The sequence below is a fragment of the Phocoena phocoena genome, chromosome 16 (assembly GCF_963924675.1).
Source record: "Phocoena phocoena chromosome 16, mPhoPho1.1, whole genome shotgun sequence".
Taxonomy (NCBI): domain Eukaryota; kingdom Metazoa; phylum Chordata; class Mammalia; order Artiodactyla; family Phocoenidae; genus Phocoena; species Phocoena phocoena.
Genome location: NC_089234.1, coordinates 57,884,763 through 57,900,874, shown reverse-complemented (window position 1 = coordinate 57,900,874; position 16,112 = coordinate 57,884,763). Strand labels below are relative to the sequence as shown.

Below are 16,112 nucleotides of genomic sequence, written 5' to 3'. Positions count from 1 at the left end.
AATGACTCAAGTATTTGCAGAGTTAAAAACTTGGCAGCTAGGGTCAAATATTCCTTGTTTCTAGCTAGTACTTTATTTTTCCAGTGAGCATTTATTTTGCTCTTTTCATGAATCTGTGCCACAGAGTCCTCTGACCTGAGAGTAACTCCATGAGATTTTTAGACTACAATAAAGTAAGAAGATATATGCCTTCATATCTTCAGTTTGTAAATTTGAAAAATTACATTGGATCATCGTGAGCTCCAGGAAGAGTTAGCAAGTGATGAAAAAAGAGAAATGAAGGGATGGTGCTGAAGGTTGTATACACCCACCACACCCCTTTGGGTTATTGCTTTGGAAATGATCCAGGCCCTAGTTAGGTAGGATGGGATGAGGTGTAAGGAAAGGGAGTAAGGCGTAGACAGTGTCAATACCCAGAGGGTCTGTAGAATGGAAGTGTATGGGCCTCAGTGAGAGGTCGTTACTCGTTTCTTTTCAGGCAGGCACTGAGAAGCTTGGGCCTAAGTTTGTGACCGGAGTGCCTTCAGGCTATGTGGCCATTGGCCTTAATCTGGACTTGAGCTGAATGATAGAAATTAATAGATGATTTGGTTGGAAAAGTAGGAAAGAGGAATTTTGATGGGAGAAGTGTTAGAAAGATACCATCAAAGGTTAGAGAAGGGTTTTGTTGAACAAATTCATAATACTAGATCTGTAGTATAGTTTGAAGTCAGAGAGAACAGATAAGAAAATGTAGTACTTACTCATTACCCAAAAAGTGATACATGCTGAAAATTTCCAGGTCAAGAAGAATCTGATGAGAGATTAGCAACCCAAACAAGCTTTCCATACAGGTGGGATGGGGGGCACAAAGGCCCCTTCTGATCTGTTTGTCCTAAGGGACTGGCTGGAATGGCCCATGGAATAAGACACATAACTTAATGGCAGTAAGTTGGAATTTGAACCAGTTTGTTTGAATCAGGCAGGACCTATTGCTAGGTAAGAAGAAAAACAGGAAAGGGTGTCTGCAAGCTAGGTATGAAAGCGGCTCTTGTGTTTTCAGGATACTTAAGAGTAAAATGGACCTATTCACCCATGTGCTTCTTATATACTTTTATAAGTAGGAGAGAGAAGGATAGTTTACAGCCAGGTTCCTGAGGGTTGTCTGAAATGCAAGTATATATCCCAAATACTGTAGCGTTATGAAAGTTGCCAGCTGTGGGCTCATGGGGCTCCTGTGGCCTTGATATGTTAGAAATTAATAGATGATTAATTTATTAATCAGCAGCCTCCAGGTTCAGTTCCACCACCCAGGCCTAACAGATGGTGGCAAAACCTAATTCTAGGCTGATGCCATTTCTGTCTGAGGCCTGAGGCAGTGTTGGTGGAAAGGACACTTCATATCTGAGCCTGATCTTCATTTGTGGTGTGGAGATAAGATCTTCCTATGGATTGTGGAGGTTTAAACCACAGAGTAAAGCACCTGGCTCCCTCTCCACCTGGGCTCATAGGCTCATAGATGTTTGTGTTGGAAAGCTTAACTTTCTCTTCATCTTCCTCTGGGGAACTTGTTAAAAATAGCTTCCTACCTATTGGCCTGTCTGCTTCACACCTCTGGCCAGTGATCCCACTCAGTGTCTCATGTTCTTCAAAGACTTCATGGGGAGGAGAGGATACATACTCCAGTCAACCTTGAGGTCCTCAGGTCTAAGTCAAGTGGCCTGGTCTCAGGTGATGTTGACCAGGGCCTCCACTGCAGAGGTGAGGCCAAGCTGACAGTTCTGTGACAACTGGGCAAACGGCCAGCAGAATTGGCGTAACCTACAACACTTACATGGAGCAAGGCCCTTTTCCTGCCATCAGATCCCAGATTGGTCTCCACTGGTTCCAGCTGCACTGAACAGGAACTTCATTCATTTGCCCCTCTTAGGAAGAGGTGTCAGAGGGAGACCACAGGGGCTCTACCAGGTTTCCAGCCCTCAGTTCCTGTGGAGGCAAACCTCCACAAGGAGCTAGGGTTTCTGACCAACTGCATGTGGGCAGGTCAATTAAAACTTTTTTTTTTTTTTGCGGTACGCGGGCCTCTCACTGTCGTGGCCTCTCCCGTTGCGGAGCACAGGCTCCGGACGCGCAGGCTCAGCAGCCATGGCTCACGGGCCCAGCCGCTCCGTGGCATGTGGGACCTTCCCGGACTGGGGCACGAACCCGGGTCCCCTGCGTTGGCAGGTGGACTCTCAACCACTGCGCCACCAGGGAAGCCCCCATTAAAACTTTTGATAATCCTGCTTCCAGTCAGCTGGAAGCTCCTGTGGTCATGCTACAGCCCTGGTGCCAGAGTGTCCTCAGGAGTGTGCCAGGGAGGGGATGAACATCTGTGGCCTCAAGGCTCCCTTTTGTTGAAGGGAGCCAGTGCGGGGCCTTCACTCCCTACCCCACTTCAGCACATACGGCTCAGAAGATCGTCGTGTCCCAGGCCTCACTTTATTGTCAGATTTAAAACTCAGTGTCAATGGCTGGGGGTCCCAGGGCCCCTCCCTTGAGGCCCCTCGGTAGGGGCCAGCCCTAGATCTTGAAGGCTAAGGTGAGGCCGTCGCCCAGGGGCAGGAGGCTGATGTGGACCCTGGCGTCCCGCAGAATGCGCTCATTCAGGTTTCGCACACACTGGGCCGCCTTGTCCTGCGGTTTAGGCTGCAACACCTCTCCACGCCACAGGACCTGCGGAGGGGCGGGGCATCATGGGGGCGGGGCCTGGGGGGTGCCTGAGCAGGAGGCGGGGTGAGAGCTGGAGACCCAGGACCTGAGCAGGGGAAAGTGGAAAACCTGGGGACTCAGTTCGAATACCTGGGGGCAGGAGCTTACGTGATTGTACTAGGCGGGGCTCTGGGGCAGGGGGGCGAGGAGGAGCCCAAGGAAAAGACGGACCCAGCTCAAGAGGGTCTTTCTTCTCTCCCGGGGCTGTCCCTTACACTGAGCACAGCGAGGACGCCTCCGGGTCGCAGCAGCTGCAGGCACCGCTCGTAGTAGGCGGTGCAGTTCTCCTTGTCCGCATCCACCACGGCCAAGTCGAAGGTGCCGGCCTCGCCCGCTGCCAGGAGCTCATCTTGCGGGGGAGGGAGGGGCAGATGCAGCTGAGTCCGCAGGCCCCAGCGGCCGGAAGACCCCGCCCAGGCCGGCCCAGGCGCTGTGACCATTCAGGTACTTGAGGGCCCCACTCTGCATGTGGCTGCGTACCGGGTGGCGGGGGGGTGGGGGCTGTCATTGCCTAAGCCCGCCCGTTGGACCGGGTCACTACCTCGCGCCGGGTGGTCCCATTTGGGAAATGGCGCCAAGGCCCTTTCCGCTCCGTTGCTCACCCAGGGTCTCCAGAGCGGGTTTCAACCGAAGTTCGATCTTGTGCTCCGCCTCGGCCTGCGTACGAGAGGAGCGGGGTCAGAGTCAGCATGTCTTTTCTCCCGGAGCTGGGAGTGGCCGGGCTCCAGGGGCCCAACGAGGGCCTCAGGTGTGTGGGGCACTCACCTGCCTCCACAGGGGACGTCCCAGCTCCGGGGGCCCTGCGTCCACCTCGCAGGTCACCACGCGCCCGGCCGGGGGCAGCGCTAGGGCCAACGCTAGGGCCGAGTAGCCTGTGAAAGTGCCTGAGGACGTGGACACGGACAGGCTCAGGCCAGAGTGGGGCGACGGCCCGGTGACTCCAGCCCCCAGTGACCCCAGCCGCGTGCCCTACCAAGGTCCAGTGCCTTCTTAGCCTTGATGAGGCGAGCCAGGTTGGCCAAGAGCTGGGCCTGCTCACAGGTCATCATGGAATCCCCCTGCGGCTGCTCCAAGGTCAGCTGCTTGCGGGGAGGAGAGGGTCGCACTAGCCCTGCCATTCACCCAGCTGAGCCCCAGGTTTAGAGCCCCCAGAGGCGTGGCTGTGGGCGTGGCCCAGGGGCGGACCTTCATGGAACGCCCAACCATGCCCGGCCTGCGCGGACGGGGGCCACCGACCAGCCCAAGGTCACGCAGCCACGTGGGTCCCTCCCGGCCCGAGGTGGGCGCCCGTTCCCGCTTCCGGCCCTGCTAACCAGCCGCAGGCTCCGCAGCGCCGGGTGCTCCCGCATGGAGCGGCTCAGCAGATACTGCCACAGGGGGCTGTCCTCAGGGGGCAGCAGGCGCTTCTCTCGCCGGGATCGCCATGGAGGGAGCCATCTCCCTGCCGGGGAGGGGTGGTGCTGGCTCAGAGCCTGGGGCTCCAGGGCGCCAGGGGTGAGCCTCAGCCGCAGCCAGCCTCGCGGGTTCACGGGCTCTGCTCCTGCGTCCGCCCGCCCGCGGGGCCTCTGCCGAGGGTGCCGAAGGCCCGGCCCTACTCACCCAGGAAGAGGCCGCTGGCGAAGGCAGCGGCCAGCGCGGCCGAGCCTAGGGCCAGCGCGGCGGGCACAGAGAGCCGGGGCACGGGCTGGGTCATGGTTCGGGCAGGAGGCAGCGGCGTCCAGGTCACTTGCGCTAGGGCTACTGGGACCGCCCTGGGACCCGCGGGCCCTCGCGGCTCCAACTTGCCCGGGCAGTGCCCTCGGAGCCGCGGCCTCGACCACCATCTGGCGGCCTCATGGCCTTACTGCAAGCCCCGCCCAAGCGGGTCAGTCGTCATCTAGTGGCCGCTTTCGGAACTGTGCCGGCGGCTATGCTGCTTCCTCATCGCTACCATTTTTGCTGAGAACCCCCAGGGGCATATGTGGGTGGGCGAGTAGAACGTCGGTATAACAGGATACTAACAGGTACAAATGATAGAAATTAAAGGAACCCTGGGAGGGACCGAGAGGATCGGGGGGGCCTCTTGGGGGAGGTCACCAAGGATGTCAAGTTGAAGGAATGTATGTTCGGTGGAGTTGGGGTTTGGGAGCCCTGGGTCAGATCTGGTTAATGGGGTGCTGAGACAACACCCTTAGTTAGAATCATGCTCTTGGGTACCAGCTAAGCTTGGGTGTGAGATCTTGGGCCCATCAGTCTGAGCCTCAGTTTCCTTTGTGTAAAACTGGGACCACTGTCTTACTATTAATGGCACCAGATCCCATAGCCTGGCACACAGTAGCTGCTCAAGAAGTGGCAGCTGCTGTTATCATAAGTTGAAGATATCTTGAGGAGGAAAGATCAGAGGGCAGGTGAAGTCCCCTTGCAGGGCTGTTCCGCAGGGATGCTATCCAGTGCACAGTGATGGGAACACTGACTGTGTGCCGAATGGGGCGAGGCGAAAGAAGCTGTCCTGGCTTGTGTTAGTGAAGCTGGGCTCAGAGACCACAGGGCACAGGGAACTTGTGTGTCCCGGCTTCACAATTTTCTCTTCTGTAAAATAGGGTTCTTAACAGTCCTGACCTCTTGGGAGATGAAATGAGGAAATGCAGGTGAAGGATTCACACAGGGCCTGGGACTTAGTGGGCTATAGCTGTTACATTTAAAAGGAGTCAGATTCCATCGGCCGTTGCTCCGCGGCTGTCCCCTGACACCAGCCTTCAGCAACCACACTGGGCAGACTGGAGCCCCACCGGGGGCTTTCTAGGCGAGGCTCAGCCCCAGCAAGGCTCAGGGGGACAGGCTTGTTGGGGGAGGTTGGTGAGGGAGTGGTTTGGCTGAGGCTGAAGACAGGGCGAACTAAAGAAGCCCGGAGCTCAGAGCCCGGGACTGACTGGCGCTGCGGGAGCTCTGGGCCCGCGGGAGGCCACGCAGGAGCGTGGACACACAATGAGCTCTTCTGACCCGGGGGAAACCAGAAGTGCTTTCATGGTTCCTCTGCTGAGACCCTTCCACCAGGCCAGGCGGCACTGGGGCGCTGGGCTCAGCCGGGGCTGCAAAGTGGCGCTCTCTTTCCTGTCTGGGGGTCTGGGTTTGGGCAGGCCCCCAGCTCACACCAGAACCTCCCTCCCCCCACCTGGCTTCAGGCCGGAGCCCGTGGAGGTGGGAGGCGGGCGGGGAGGGGAGGCATGTCACCATATATCCCTCTCAGATTAAAAAACTAATTTGAAAAGATTAATGTATTCCATTCTTGTTACGCTGGCTCTGATACCTCTGGGCCTGCGGCTGCTCTGCCTCCTGATTATTGAATTTTTATGGCCTGGTAATTAATTGCAGATTCCCTGTTTTGTTCTATTTCTTTTTCTCTGACATTTTAATTTCAACAAAAAGCAGTGGTCTCCATGCAGGTTCTCTCTGGAGATCCTAATGGTCTATAAAACAGAATGACTTATAGACGTGGCACCCACTTCAGTTGGCGAGCGATTGTTTGAAACCTTGCTGATCACGCAAAATTTAATTTTTCCACCTCCCTCCCCCATTCGCTACTCATTTCTTGTCTCTTCCATTACAGCGCCGGTGTCTCAGTTCACGATGAAGGGAGCAAAGTGTCGCCTCCGAATCTGTTACAAGGCCTTTTCCTAGAAGACCAGGGGGCTGAAGACAAAGTAGGTTTGGGTTCTTTTCCTTGGAGGTGGCCCGAGTGGCGGCGGTGGAAGCTGGGCCTCCCCAGAGGGCCACGTGGATGTGGGCAGCTGTCTCCAGGGGTGGGGGAGGATCATTTCTGCCTCTCTCAATTGCCCTTTTGGCCAAGTGCAGCTGCCCCATTAGGCACCAAGGCACCTGCTGGTCATGAGGGCAGAGAGGATGGGTGCCCATACATGCTGTTGGGTCGACACCAGGAAGTCAGGGGGTTTGACTCCTGCCAAATTCTTAGCCAGACTGGGTCACTGGAAACAGCTGTTCACAAAAAAGGATCTGGTAGAGGCCCCTGAGTTACTAACCTAATACCCCCAACCCCTACTTCTCCCAGCCCTGCTAACATCACACAGGCTGGGCGCCTTCTCCCAGGACCCCCCCAGGACTGGGCAGGGTAGGGGCAGAAGAGTAAGGTTATGGAGTCAAGTTGGACCTAAAGGATTAGAATTCAGATATCTTTAGGGGTCAGGCAGGCAGGTGAGGGGAGGGCGGTAGGGAGCAGTGGGGACTGTGGTGTTCCAGAACTGATGCCCCATCAGGTGTGGCGGCCCCTCAGCTCCCATTCATGTGGCCATGTGGGAAGAAGAGCATATTGTGGCTGGAGCTTCTGATTTTTCAAAAGAGGTTGGAAATCTGGCTTTTAATGTGAAATCTCACAATTTAAAACACTTGGGTTAGACTTTTTTTTTTTTCTTTTTTTTACGCTCCATGTCAGCCAAACTGAATACATCTTTGATCTTTGTGTCTGACCTGGCCCATAGGACAACTGTTTCTTCTGATTTGGAGCATGGGTCAGAGAAGTTAGGACATAGGAGTGGAGTCTGTTGGGGCCAGAGAGGCCTCACTGGCTGGCTGATCACCCCCAGTCCCCAGGCCCTGCCCCAGGAATCCTCCTCCTACCTTTGGGCCCTTCAGTCCCCTTCCTGTACTTGTGGGCTCTTCCCCGGCAGCTGTGGTTCTCCCAGAGGTGCCTGTGAGCCTCTGTCCCGGGCTTGCCTTCTTTAGGCCTCCTGTCTCCACAGGCAAACTTGCAGCCTGGAGTCTGACCACATCTGGGTGAGGTCTGCCGAGCTTTTCACCTAAGACTTCGGGGGACAATGCTGTGACTCTAGTGGCTCCGGGGGCCTTGGTGGGCCGAGTGGGCTGATGCAGACAGACCGTGAATCAGGAGCTTCTGGGGCCCCTCAGATGAGTGGGGGAGGACGGGGGCCACGGCCTCCTCCCGCCTCCTCTGTGCTGAGATGCTGTGGAGCTGGCACTGGCAGTGCCCTGGCCTCTCATGCCTCAGTTTCCTCATCTGGACAGGCCGACTGGGAAGTGACAGCATGGGCTCCGGAGTCTGAGGGACTTGGGTTCAAACATTGGTCCACCACTCACTTTGTGGCTGTGTGAGCTCCGAGGTTCTCAGCTAGAAAAATGGGGATGATCCTTCTGTCTTCGCTTTCTGTGCTGTGTAATGAACCACCACATGTTGAGCGGCTTAAAACAAGGCCATTTTTTATCTCGTGGTTCTGTAAGTCAGGAGTCAGGCCAGGCCTGGCTGATCCTCCACTCAGGGTCTCACCAGGTAGAAGGCACCTCGAATACTTCTGGTGTTTCAGATCACTCTGCCTTCCTTTTCTGCTTTTCAGGGCTCACGTGATTCCAGGGGACCCACCCGGCTAATCCAGGATAATCTCTCCATTTCAAGGTGAGCTGGTTAGTGACCTTAGTTCCATCTGCAAAGTTCCCCTTGCCATCTGAGTTGATGACCGAGAGAGTAACGTTGGTGGTAGGGATCATGAGAGAGTGGTCAAATTCTGCCACAAACTGCAGCCTCTCAGTGTGGTTGTCAGGATGAAGATAACCCTGCTAAGTTCCCGTCCCCCCTCTTTGAGAACCACGCTGTGAGGTTTTGGGTTTGTTTTTATTTTTGGCCGCGCCACGCGGCATGCGGGATCTTAGTTCCCCGACCAGGGATTGAGCCTGGGCCCCCTGCATTGGGAGCAAGGAGTCTTAACCACTGGACCACCAGGGAAGTCACATTAGGTATTTAAATACAGAGGATTCCCTGCTACTGCATAGACAGAATGGGCGGTGGGCATGTTCCTCACAGCCACCCTCTCAAGAAGCTAGCATTGCCCCCGTTTTCCAGATGTGCAAACTGAGGTTCCCAGATGTCAGGTGACATATAAGTGGCAGAGCCAGGTGTGAACCTGTCCCTGTCTCAGCTTCACATAAGAGTTTGTCATCTCACCACTGGCCCAAGTCCAGAGCTCCTATATCCCCTGGAAGTTCATCGAGTTCTCTTGAGAGGCTTCCACCATGTGCCAGAGATTTACCTGTGATCCGATTTCTCTGGTTCAACTCAGGTCCTGGCATTTGGGTGTTTCTGGGATTCCCCAGTGGATGACTTAGGTGTGTGTTTCATGGTGTCACTTGCTCCTTTTTTCTTCTTCTTCTTTTTTTTTTTTAATAAGTTTATTTATTTGTTTTTATTTTTGGCTGTGCTGGGTCTTCGTTGCTGCACATGGGCTTTCTCTGACTGCAGTGAGTGGGGGCTACTCTTCGTTGCGGTGCATGGGCTTCTCATCGCGGTGGCTTCTCTTGTTGAGGAGCACGGGCTCTAGGTGCGCGGGCTTCAGTAGTTGTGGCGCACATGCTCAGTAGTTGTGGCGCACGGGCTTAGTTGCTCCGCGGCATGTGGGATCTTCCCGGACCAGGGCTCAAACCCGTGTTCCCTGAATTGGCTGGCAGAGGCTTTCAAATTCTTAACCACAGCGCCACCAGGGAAACCCTGCTCGTTTCTTCTTGATGGGATGGGCAGGGTGCCACTGTCAAAGCCACTCCTGGGCGTCATCGCTTTTGCCGGACACCTCAGCTGACACTCAGGAGCGTCAAACGGTCAAGACTTCATGGGCGTCCTTTTGAGAAATAGCAAAGAAAGTCCCCCTGCATCTCTTCTCTCTCCTCCTTGAGACACTGGCCTACATTGTGAATCCTTCCTTCCCCAAAAGAAGACAAACACACACGTCCCAGCGTCCCCTGCAGGTACCAGACCTGATGCGGCATGTGAGTCCATGGTTGGAAGGAGAGTGATGCTGTGTCGCATCCAAGCTCTGGCCCTCCCAGAGTCAGCTGTTTGCCACAGAGTAGACTTTGCTATTTGCAACAAAGTGGATTCTGTTATTTGCAGCAAAGTGAAGTCTGCTGTTTGCCACAAAGCAGCTTCTAGATTTGCAGTCAGGAGTGCTGCCTCTGTGGGACCGATTCTCCCACCTCCAGCACACAATGTTACCATCCACTGCAGAGCCAACCCCCTCCTTCTGCTTTGCCAACAGGAGCCCAATATTGGTCAGGCGACAATGTGCCCAGCTCCGGGGGATGGACAGCCCTCTCAGGCTGTCACAACCCCCCTCCCCACCCCAGTCCCTTTTTCAAGATATCCAGGGATATCTTGCCAGGGAAAAAGAGGTGCTTCTCAGGACTTTTTATTCCCTGATAATAAGAAATCCCCTCTTCTTGCTTAGCCTTTTCTTACCCTGAATAGGGTTGTGTAAAGATGAAATGCTTGGAACTTTAGCAGCCATCTTGTGGCCCTGAGGCAACAAGGTTAAGAATTAAAAAAAAAAAAACAGTGAGGATGATGATGGTCCTTGAAGACATTATCTAGACATTAAACCACTCCCAGCAACTGTTTACCTCTAGCCTCCTTGTTATGTGAGAAAATGGAGCCCTTTGTGTTTAAGCAATGATTAGCTATTTATTCTCTATTTGAAGTTCATAGCATTCCTAACTGATACAGGCACTCTAGCAGTGTGGTCTGTGCCCAGGGGTGATTGAGAGTTGGTGCTGAGATAACCCCTTTTGCTTTTTTTCAGGTTGAGTGACAGATTCCACACTGAACTTAAAATCACGCTGTCCAAAGGTAAGGCCTTGTTTTCCTCAGGGGTCAGTTTTCTCCCAGGAGATGCCCTATCCCTCCCCCGCCTGACAAGCGGAAATGCCAGTACCGTGCACCCCACCCTTGCCCTGCTGCAGACTTGTGGTGTCTCATCAAGCCTCCCCAGTCCCTGGTGAGGCAGGCATGATCACCCACCCTTTACAGACAGGGGACATCTGGGGTCTCATAGGCAGGATGTGGGGATTGTCTCCAGTTCTGTATGGCACAAAGCCTGGGGTCTCCCCACTCCAAGGAGAGTCTCTCTATTTGCATCAGAGCCAGGGGTGCAGGGGCTTCTGGGACAGTGGATGACCAGAGAGGGTGGGAGCTTCTGTGCAGCAAGCTGGGTCCAGGTTGGGGAAGCCCACGACCTCCCAGCATAGCGGTCAGTTTTCTGCCGCAACATTGCTGTGTGGCAGCCCCAAGTCTCAGCAACTTCCAAAATAACCACCTACTTTTCTCACTGCTGGGTCAGTGGATCAGCTGGGCTATTTCTGCTTGGGGTTGTGGGTCCAGATCATTCTGAGACCAGCAGCTACCTGGGGGTGCTCTTTCCCAGGGGACAGCATGGGGGCAAGAGGCCAACCACACAGGTGCTTTGAAAGCCTCTGCCTTAGTCAGGTCTGCTCATGTTCCAGCGGCCCCAACAAATCACTCGGCCAAGCTCTGCATAGGGGGCAAGTGTGTGTACTCTGCCCTCTCTATGGGGTGGCCCTGTGAGCTCACGTGGCAAAGGGTGTGGCTGTGTAGCCCTATTATGGGTCAGGGAGAGAAGAGTCAAGATCAGCAGTTCAATCTACACACAGATCCCAAGGGCCCCTGGGTGTCCCCAAAGCCGTGGGTGCAGAGATCCCCACAGGGCAGGGCCTCAGCAGGGGCAGGAGGGCCAGGGCCCCTGCCTTGTGCCTGAGCTGAAGATTCCCCAGTCTGTTTCTCAGAGGAGGAAATTGGAGCTCTGGGAGTCAGAGTGTCACCTGAGGTCGCAGGGCAACCTCCTGCCTCTGTCCACCTCACTGCCATCCTGAACCCAGCGGGGAGGGAGCAAGGGGTCAGGCTCACCTTCCCTGGGTTCAGCCCAGGGCGCCTACCTCCCCGGGGAGGACAAACCCCTTTCTTTTATCCCCACACTCAGCATATGCCCATTTTCCCCTGAGACACCAGGACATGGAGCCTGGAACTCAAGGATTCCGATTGCATTGCATGGGAGACTTCTCAGTGCTTGTTTACTTCTGGTGGCCCCTGAGCTGGCCTGGGGACATATTTTGTTTGCCTCAATCAGTATTTTGTTTATTTGAATGGAGCCAACACTAAACAATCAGAAAATTTCACAAAGAATTCAGATTTGATTTCCATTTCTTTTGAAAGAGCAGCAGATTTGACAACACTGGGCCCATTTTTTTTTTTTTTTTTTGCGGTACACGGGCCTCTCACTGTTGTGGCCTTTCCCGTTGCAGAGCACAGGCTCCGGACGCGCAGGCCCAGCGGCCATGGCTCACGGGCCTAGCCGCTCCGCGGCGTGTGGGATCTTCCCGGACCAGGGCACGAACCCGTGTCCCCTGCATTGGCGGCGGACTCTCAACCACTGCGCCACCAGGGAAGCCTCCACTGGGCCCATTTTGCTGCAGGGCAGGTTGGCTGGTGCTGTGTGATTCCTCCCCCATCCCCCACGGGTCATGTGCCCTTGCCCCAGTCCCCACCGCTCCCTGCTGCCTCAAACCCAAAGAGGTTCCCTCATATTCCACATTGGTCTTTGAGCTGCTGGTGCATGAGCTGTAACCTCTGGTTTAATCCACTCCCCAGAGGCCCAGAGAGGAGAGACACTTGCCCAGGGTACACAGCCCATCTCAGGCTTTTGTTTCTCTTTCTTGCTTCCTGAGTAAGAACTTCACCTGGATTCCAAAGAGCAATCCCTCTTGTGGGCTCCAAACAAGGATCCCAGACTTTGCCGCCCACCCCAAGCAAAACTGTTCATGTCATGGTTGAAACTCAGAACAGCTCTGGCGTTGCTACCCTGAGAGCACAGCCACTTTGAGGGGAAAATCTAGACTGAGATGAGCTTTGGGAGATGTTACAGGGACCCAGGTCTCTGAGTTACATAGGGAATCCCCCTAGATCTACAAAAATGAAATACTAACAGCTGATATTTATATGGCAATTACTGTGTGTCAGTCACTTGAATTACTGTGTCAGTATAGCAATTACTGTGTGTCAGTTAAACTTCATATTAACTCACTTAATCTTCACATAAACCTTGTAAGGGGAAAGGTACCATTTTAATCCCCATTTTACAGGTGAAGAAGCTGCAGCACAGAGAGGTTAAGCAACATTCCTAAATTTGCACAGCTTATAAGTGGTAAAGTTGGGATTTGAACCCAGGTTCTCTGGTTTCAGGGCTTATAGTTCTTAACCACTGACATATCCTAGAGGAAATACCTGCTGAGGTGGCCACTTTTCCTGTAATAACTCATTTCACCCTTGGACTTGCCCAACAAGTTAAGGTTGAGTTTGGCTGTGAGAGACAGAAAAGTCCAAAAAAGAAGTTGGTTTCTATTTTATACAGATGTAACTTGGAGGTTGTACGGAGCCTCCAGGGTCAACTGAGACTCAGGCTTCTCCTCTGCTGTGTTGCCATCCTCATCATGTGGTGTCTTCTCATTAAACAGGATGACTGCTTGAGTTCCAGCCATCACACCTTCAACCCAGTTTTTAGGAAGAAGAAAGGGACAAAATAGAACTAACCTCGTTCCTTTAAGGACACTTCTTGAAAGTTTCGTAAGATATTCTACTTGCATCACTTTGAGCAGCACTTAGTCACGTGACCACACTTTGGCCTGGAAATAGTCTTTATTCTAGAGGGTTATATGTTCAATGAAAAAATCAGTTCTATCTTTAAAAGGGAGAATGGATACTGGGAACATTCAGCATCATCACTGTGTTTTTTACAGATAAAGAAACTGAAGCTCAGAGAGGTGAATGACCTTCTGGCGGTCACACAGCCAGGAAGAGGTGGAGCCTGGATCTTCTGTCCCTGGGCCCTTTGGAGCAGGTGGGCTCCAAAGATATACTCTGCCGATTTCTTAAGGGGTGAGGAGGACTGTGGATATGTGCATAACCCCCTCTACAGACCCCAGGAACACCCAGTGCCCAGGTCCTGCCAGCCAGGCAGCCTTGTGCCTGCAAGCCCTGGCAGCCTGTCCGGGCCCAGATCCATCACTCCGGCACCAACCATGCCCTGGGCCTGACTCCATCCATCCCTCTAATGCCGCATCGACTGTGCTCGGGCACGTTCCTGAGGCGGCCTCAAGAGCGCTGAATAATTCAGTTCTGCGTAATGGGATAATGAATTTACTGACAACCCAGTGTGGCCTCTGTACTTACATTTCAAGAAATACTGACTCCCTAGGCCTGCTCTGCAGGCTGGAGATGTACACGTGCCAAGAAACTGTTGCCTTTACTTGCCTCGTGGGGTTCAGGCTTGACTGAATGGAGACCCTACTTTGGTCTCACTGATTCTTAAACTGCTTTGGCTAGTGGGGAGCCTGGGGATAGGGGGACTGCCTGGTTGGAACTTTGGGGCGAGGTGGAAGTGAAATCACAGAAGCTTGGACATGCAGAGCTGGAAAGGACCGCTTGGTCCTGCATACCCATTTTATGAACCGGGAAGCTGAGGTTGTGGCAGGGACGGGCCTCTGCTCCCGCACACTGTGTTCTATGGCTGGGGACGCCGGGGATGCCTCGGGACTCTGGGGAGGAGACCTGCTTGTTTTCCTTCTAACCTGCTGTTTTCCCCGTCCCCCAGCTGCTGAAGGGTTGCTGCTAATGACTCCCAGCTGCCCCTTTGCTGGAGACGATCCCTCAGCCAAACGAGAGGCGTCCCCCGGAAGGCCGGCCCACCCTGCCTTCCTTTCCCGACCTGGGCAGACGATGGCTGATGACCGGCTGATGTGGTGCAGAAGGCCACCCCAAGCCTCAAGGTAGGACAAACTCTGTGATGCTATTAGGGTTCCAATATCCTTGGTGGGACTGCGGCTTGACCCCAGCTGAGACCGTGTTCTGGCTTAGCTTTTACCCCTTCCCTATCCTGCTTCCCTCACTCCCTTTCTCCTCAGGGCCTCCCCCCCACCCCATAAATCATCTGAATGGGAATCTCTGACTCAGGTTCTGCTTCTGGGGAACCCTCCTGAGGCAGCTGCGTTTCCTGGTCTGAGCCCTCCTTTCTGAGGACTCCTCCCAGAGCACTAAGAAAGGCTCAGGGCCGGGAATTCTTGCCGCTGGCTCTGCTGTGTGATGGTGAGGAAATCACTTCTCCACCCTGAGCCTCAGTTTCCCCTTTTGTATGGCTGGGGTTGAGGGAGCCTCTCTCAGGTCCCTTCCAGCTCTGAAGGTCTGTGATATGACCTGGGGTGCCAGGAAGCCTTCTGCTTTCTTAACTAGCGCCACATGTGCATGGAGTCCTACCATCGGGGACTTTTCTCTGAAGGCTTTTTCAAAATGCAGAAGCATCTGAGATGAGAATGAGTTTCACGTTAGGTGATCGCGCTGCAGGGCAGACTCTCTCAAGGTGGGATCCTTGGGTCACCTGAATCCATCACCTGAAGGGGACTGCCTGGTTGGAACTTTGGGGCGAGGTGGAACTGGAATCACAGAAGCTTGGACATGCAGAGCTGGAAAGGACCCCTTGGTCCTGCATACCCATTTTACGAACTGGGAAACTGTGGTTGTGGCAGGGTCGGGCCTCTACTCCTGCACACTGTGTTCTGTGGCTGAGAACGCTGGGGATGCCTCCGGGCTCTGAGGAGGAGACCTGCTTGTTTACCTTCTAACTTGCTAGTCTCCCCATCCCCCAGCTGCTGGAGGATTGCTGCTAATGACTCCCAGCTGCCCCTTTGCTGGAGACGAGCCCTCAGCCAAACGACAGGCGTCCCCTGGAAGGCCGGCCCACCCTGCCTTCCCTGACTTGGGCAGACTGTAGCCAATGACCGGCTGATGTGGTGCAAAAAGGCCACTATTGGGGACTACCCTTGAGTCCTACCATCGGGGACTTTTCTCTGAAGGCTTTTTCAAAATGCAAAATCATCTGAGATGAGAATGAGTTTCACGTTAGGTGATCGCGCTGCAGGGCAGACTCTCTTAAGGTGGGATCCTTGGGTCACCTGAATCCATCACCTGAAGAGGTGCTTATTATTAATATTTCCCTTCCCTTCTTCGTATTTGGACAGGTAGCCACTGTCCATTCTTTCATGGAGTTTTCCAAACAAGTGTGGCCATATTCTGGTACCAAGGACGAGTGGAAGGCTGAGGCTATTTTGGAGTGATTCTGGCCTCTAAGCAGCCCTAGACTCCTGTGTGTGGGTTACAGTGAAAGAGAGAGAGAACGCAGACAGAAATAGACAGAGGGATGGAAGGAGAGGGAGAGAGAGGCAGAAGTCGAGGAGGAGGAGGGCAAGAGGAAGGGAGAAGAGAAGGAGGACAGGTTTTAGAGATAAACGTTGAGACAAACGTGACAGTGAACCTCAAGTCAGACACAAGCTAGTCCATCACCCTGCCCCGCCCCCATGCCGCAGCTGCAGCCTCTTCACTGTGTAATGGAGTAGACTGGGGCACCTGCCTCGCAGGGCGGTCGGCAGGGACGGATGGCTCAGCACGGACCCGGAGCAGGCCCTCCGCCAGTGGGTGCTTCTGCCCCACCCGGACTGGTCTGACGGTTTGGTTGCGGCTCTGAAGGTGGAGGGAAGATGATGTGACCTCA

The 16,112-nt window shown here is 54.2% G+C and overlaps 1 protein-coding gene across 1 annotated transcript; it reads right to left on the bottom strand.

Annotated features, from left to right (window-relative positions):
- Positions 1-2,441: 2,441 nt before the first annotated feature.
- On the bottom strand, positions 2,442-4,532 carry COMTD1 (catechol-O-methyltransferase domain containing 1). Its single transcript, XM_065894430.1, has 7 exons — positions 4,330-4,532; positions 4,044-4,171; positions 3,704-3,809; positions 3,496-3,614; positions 3,333-3,387; positions 2,946-3,079; positions 2,442-2,694 (listed from the first exon to the last, which is right to left on the bottom strand). Exons 1-7 carry the CDS (start codon positions 4,421-4,423, stop codon positions 2,542-2,544), a joined length of 789 nt encoding a protein of 262 aa, XP_065750502.1. The 5' UTR covers positions 4,424-4,532; the 3' UTR covers positions 2,442-2,541.
- Positions 4,533-16,112: the final 11,580 nt, after the last annotated feature.

What these genes read in the sequence shown, in the direction of transcription:
- COMTD1 (XM_065894430.1), bottom strand. Translation starts at nt 4,423, where the DNA reads ATGACCCAGCCCGTGCCCCGGCTCTCTGTGCCCGCCGCGCTGGCCCTA. An exon ending in GACGTCCCCTGTGGAGGCAG is followed by an intron (nt 3,388 to 3,495) that starts GTGAGTGCCCCA and finishes TCTCGTACGCAG; the next exon opens with GCCGAGGCGGAGCACAAGAT. An exon ending in ACCCGCTCTGGAGACCCTGG is followed by an intron (nt 3,080 to 3,332) that starts GTGAGCAACGGA and finishes CTCCCCCGCAAG; the next exon opens with ATGAGCTCCTGGCAGCGGGC.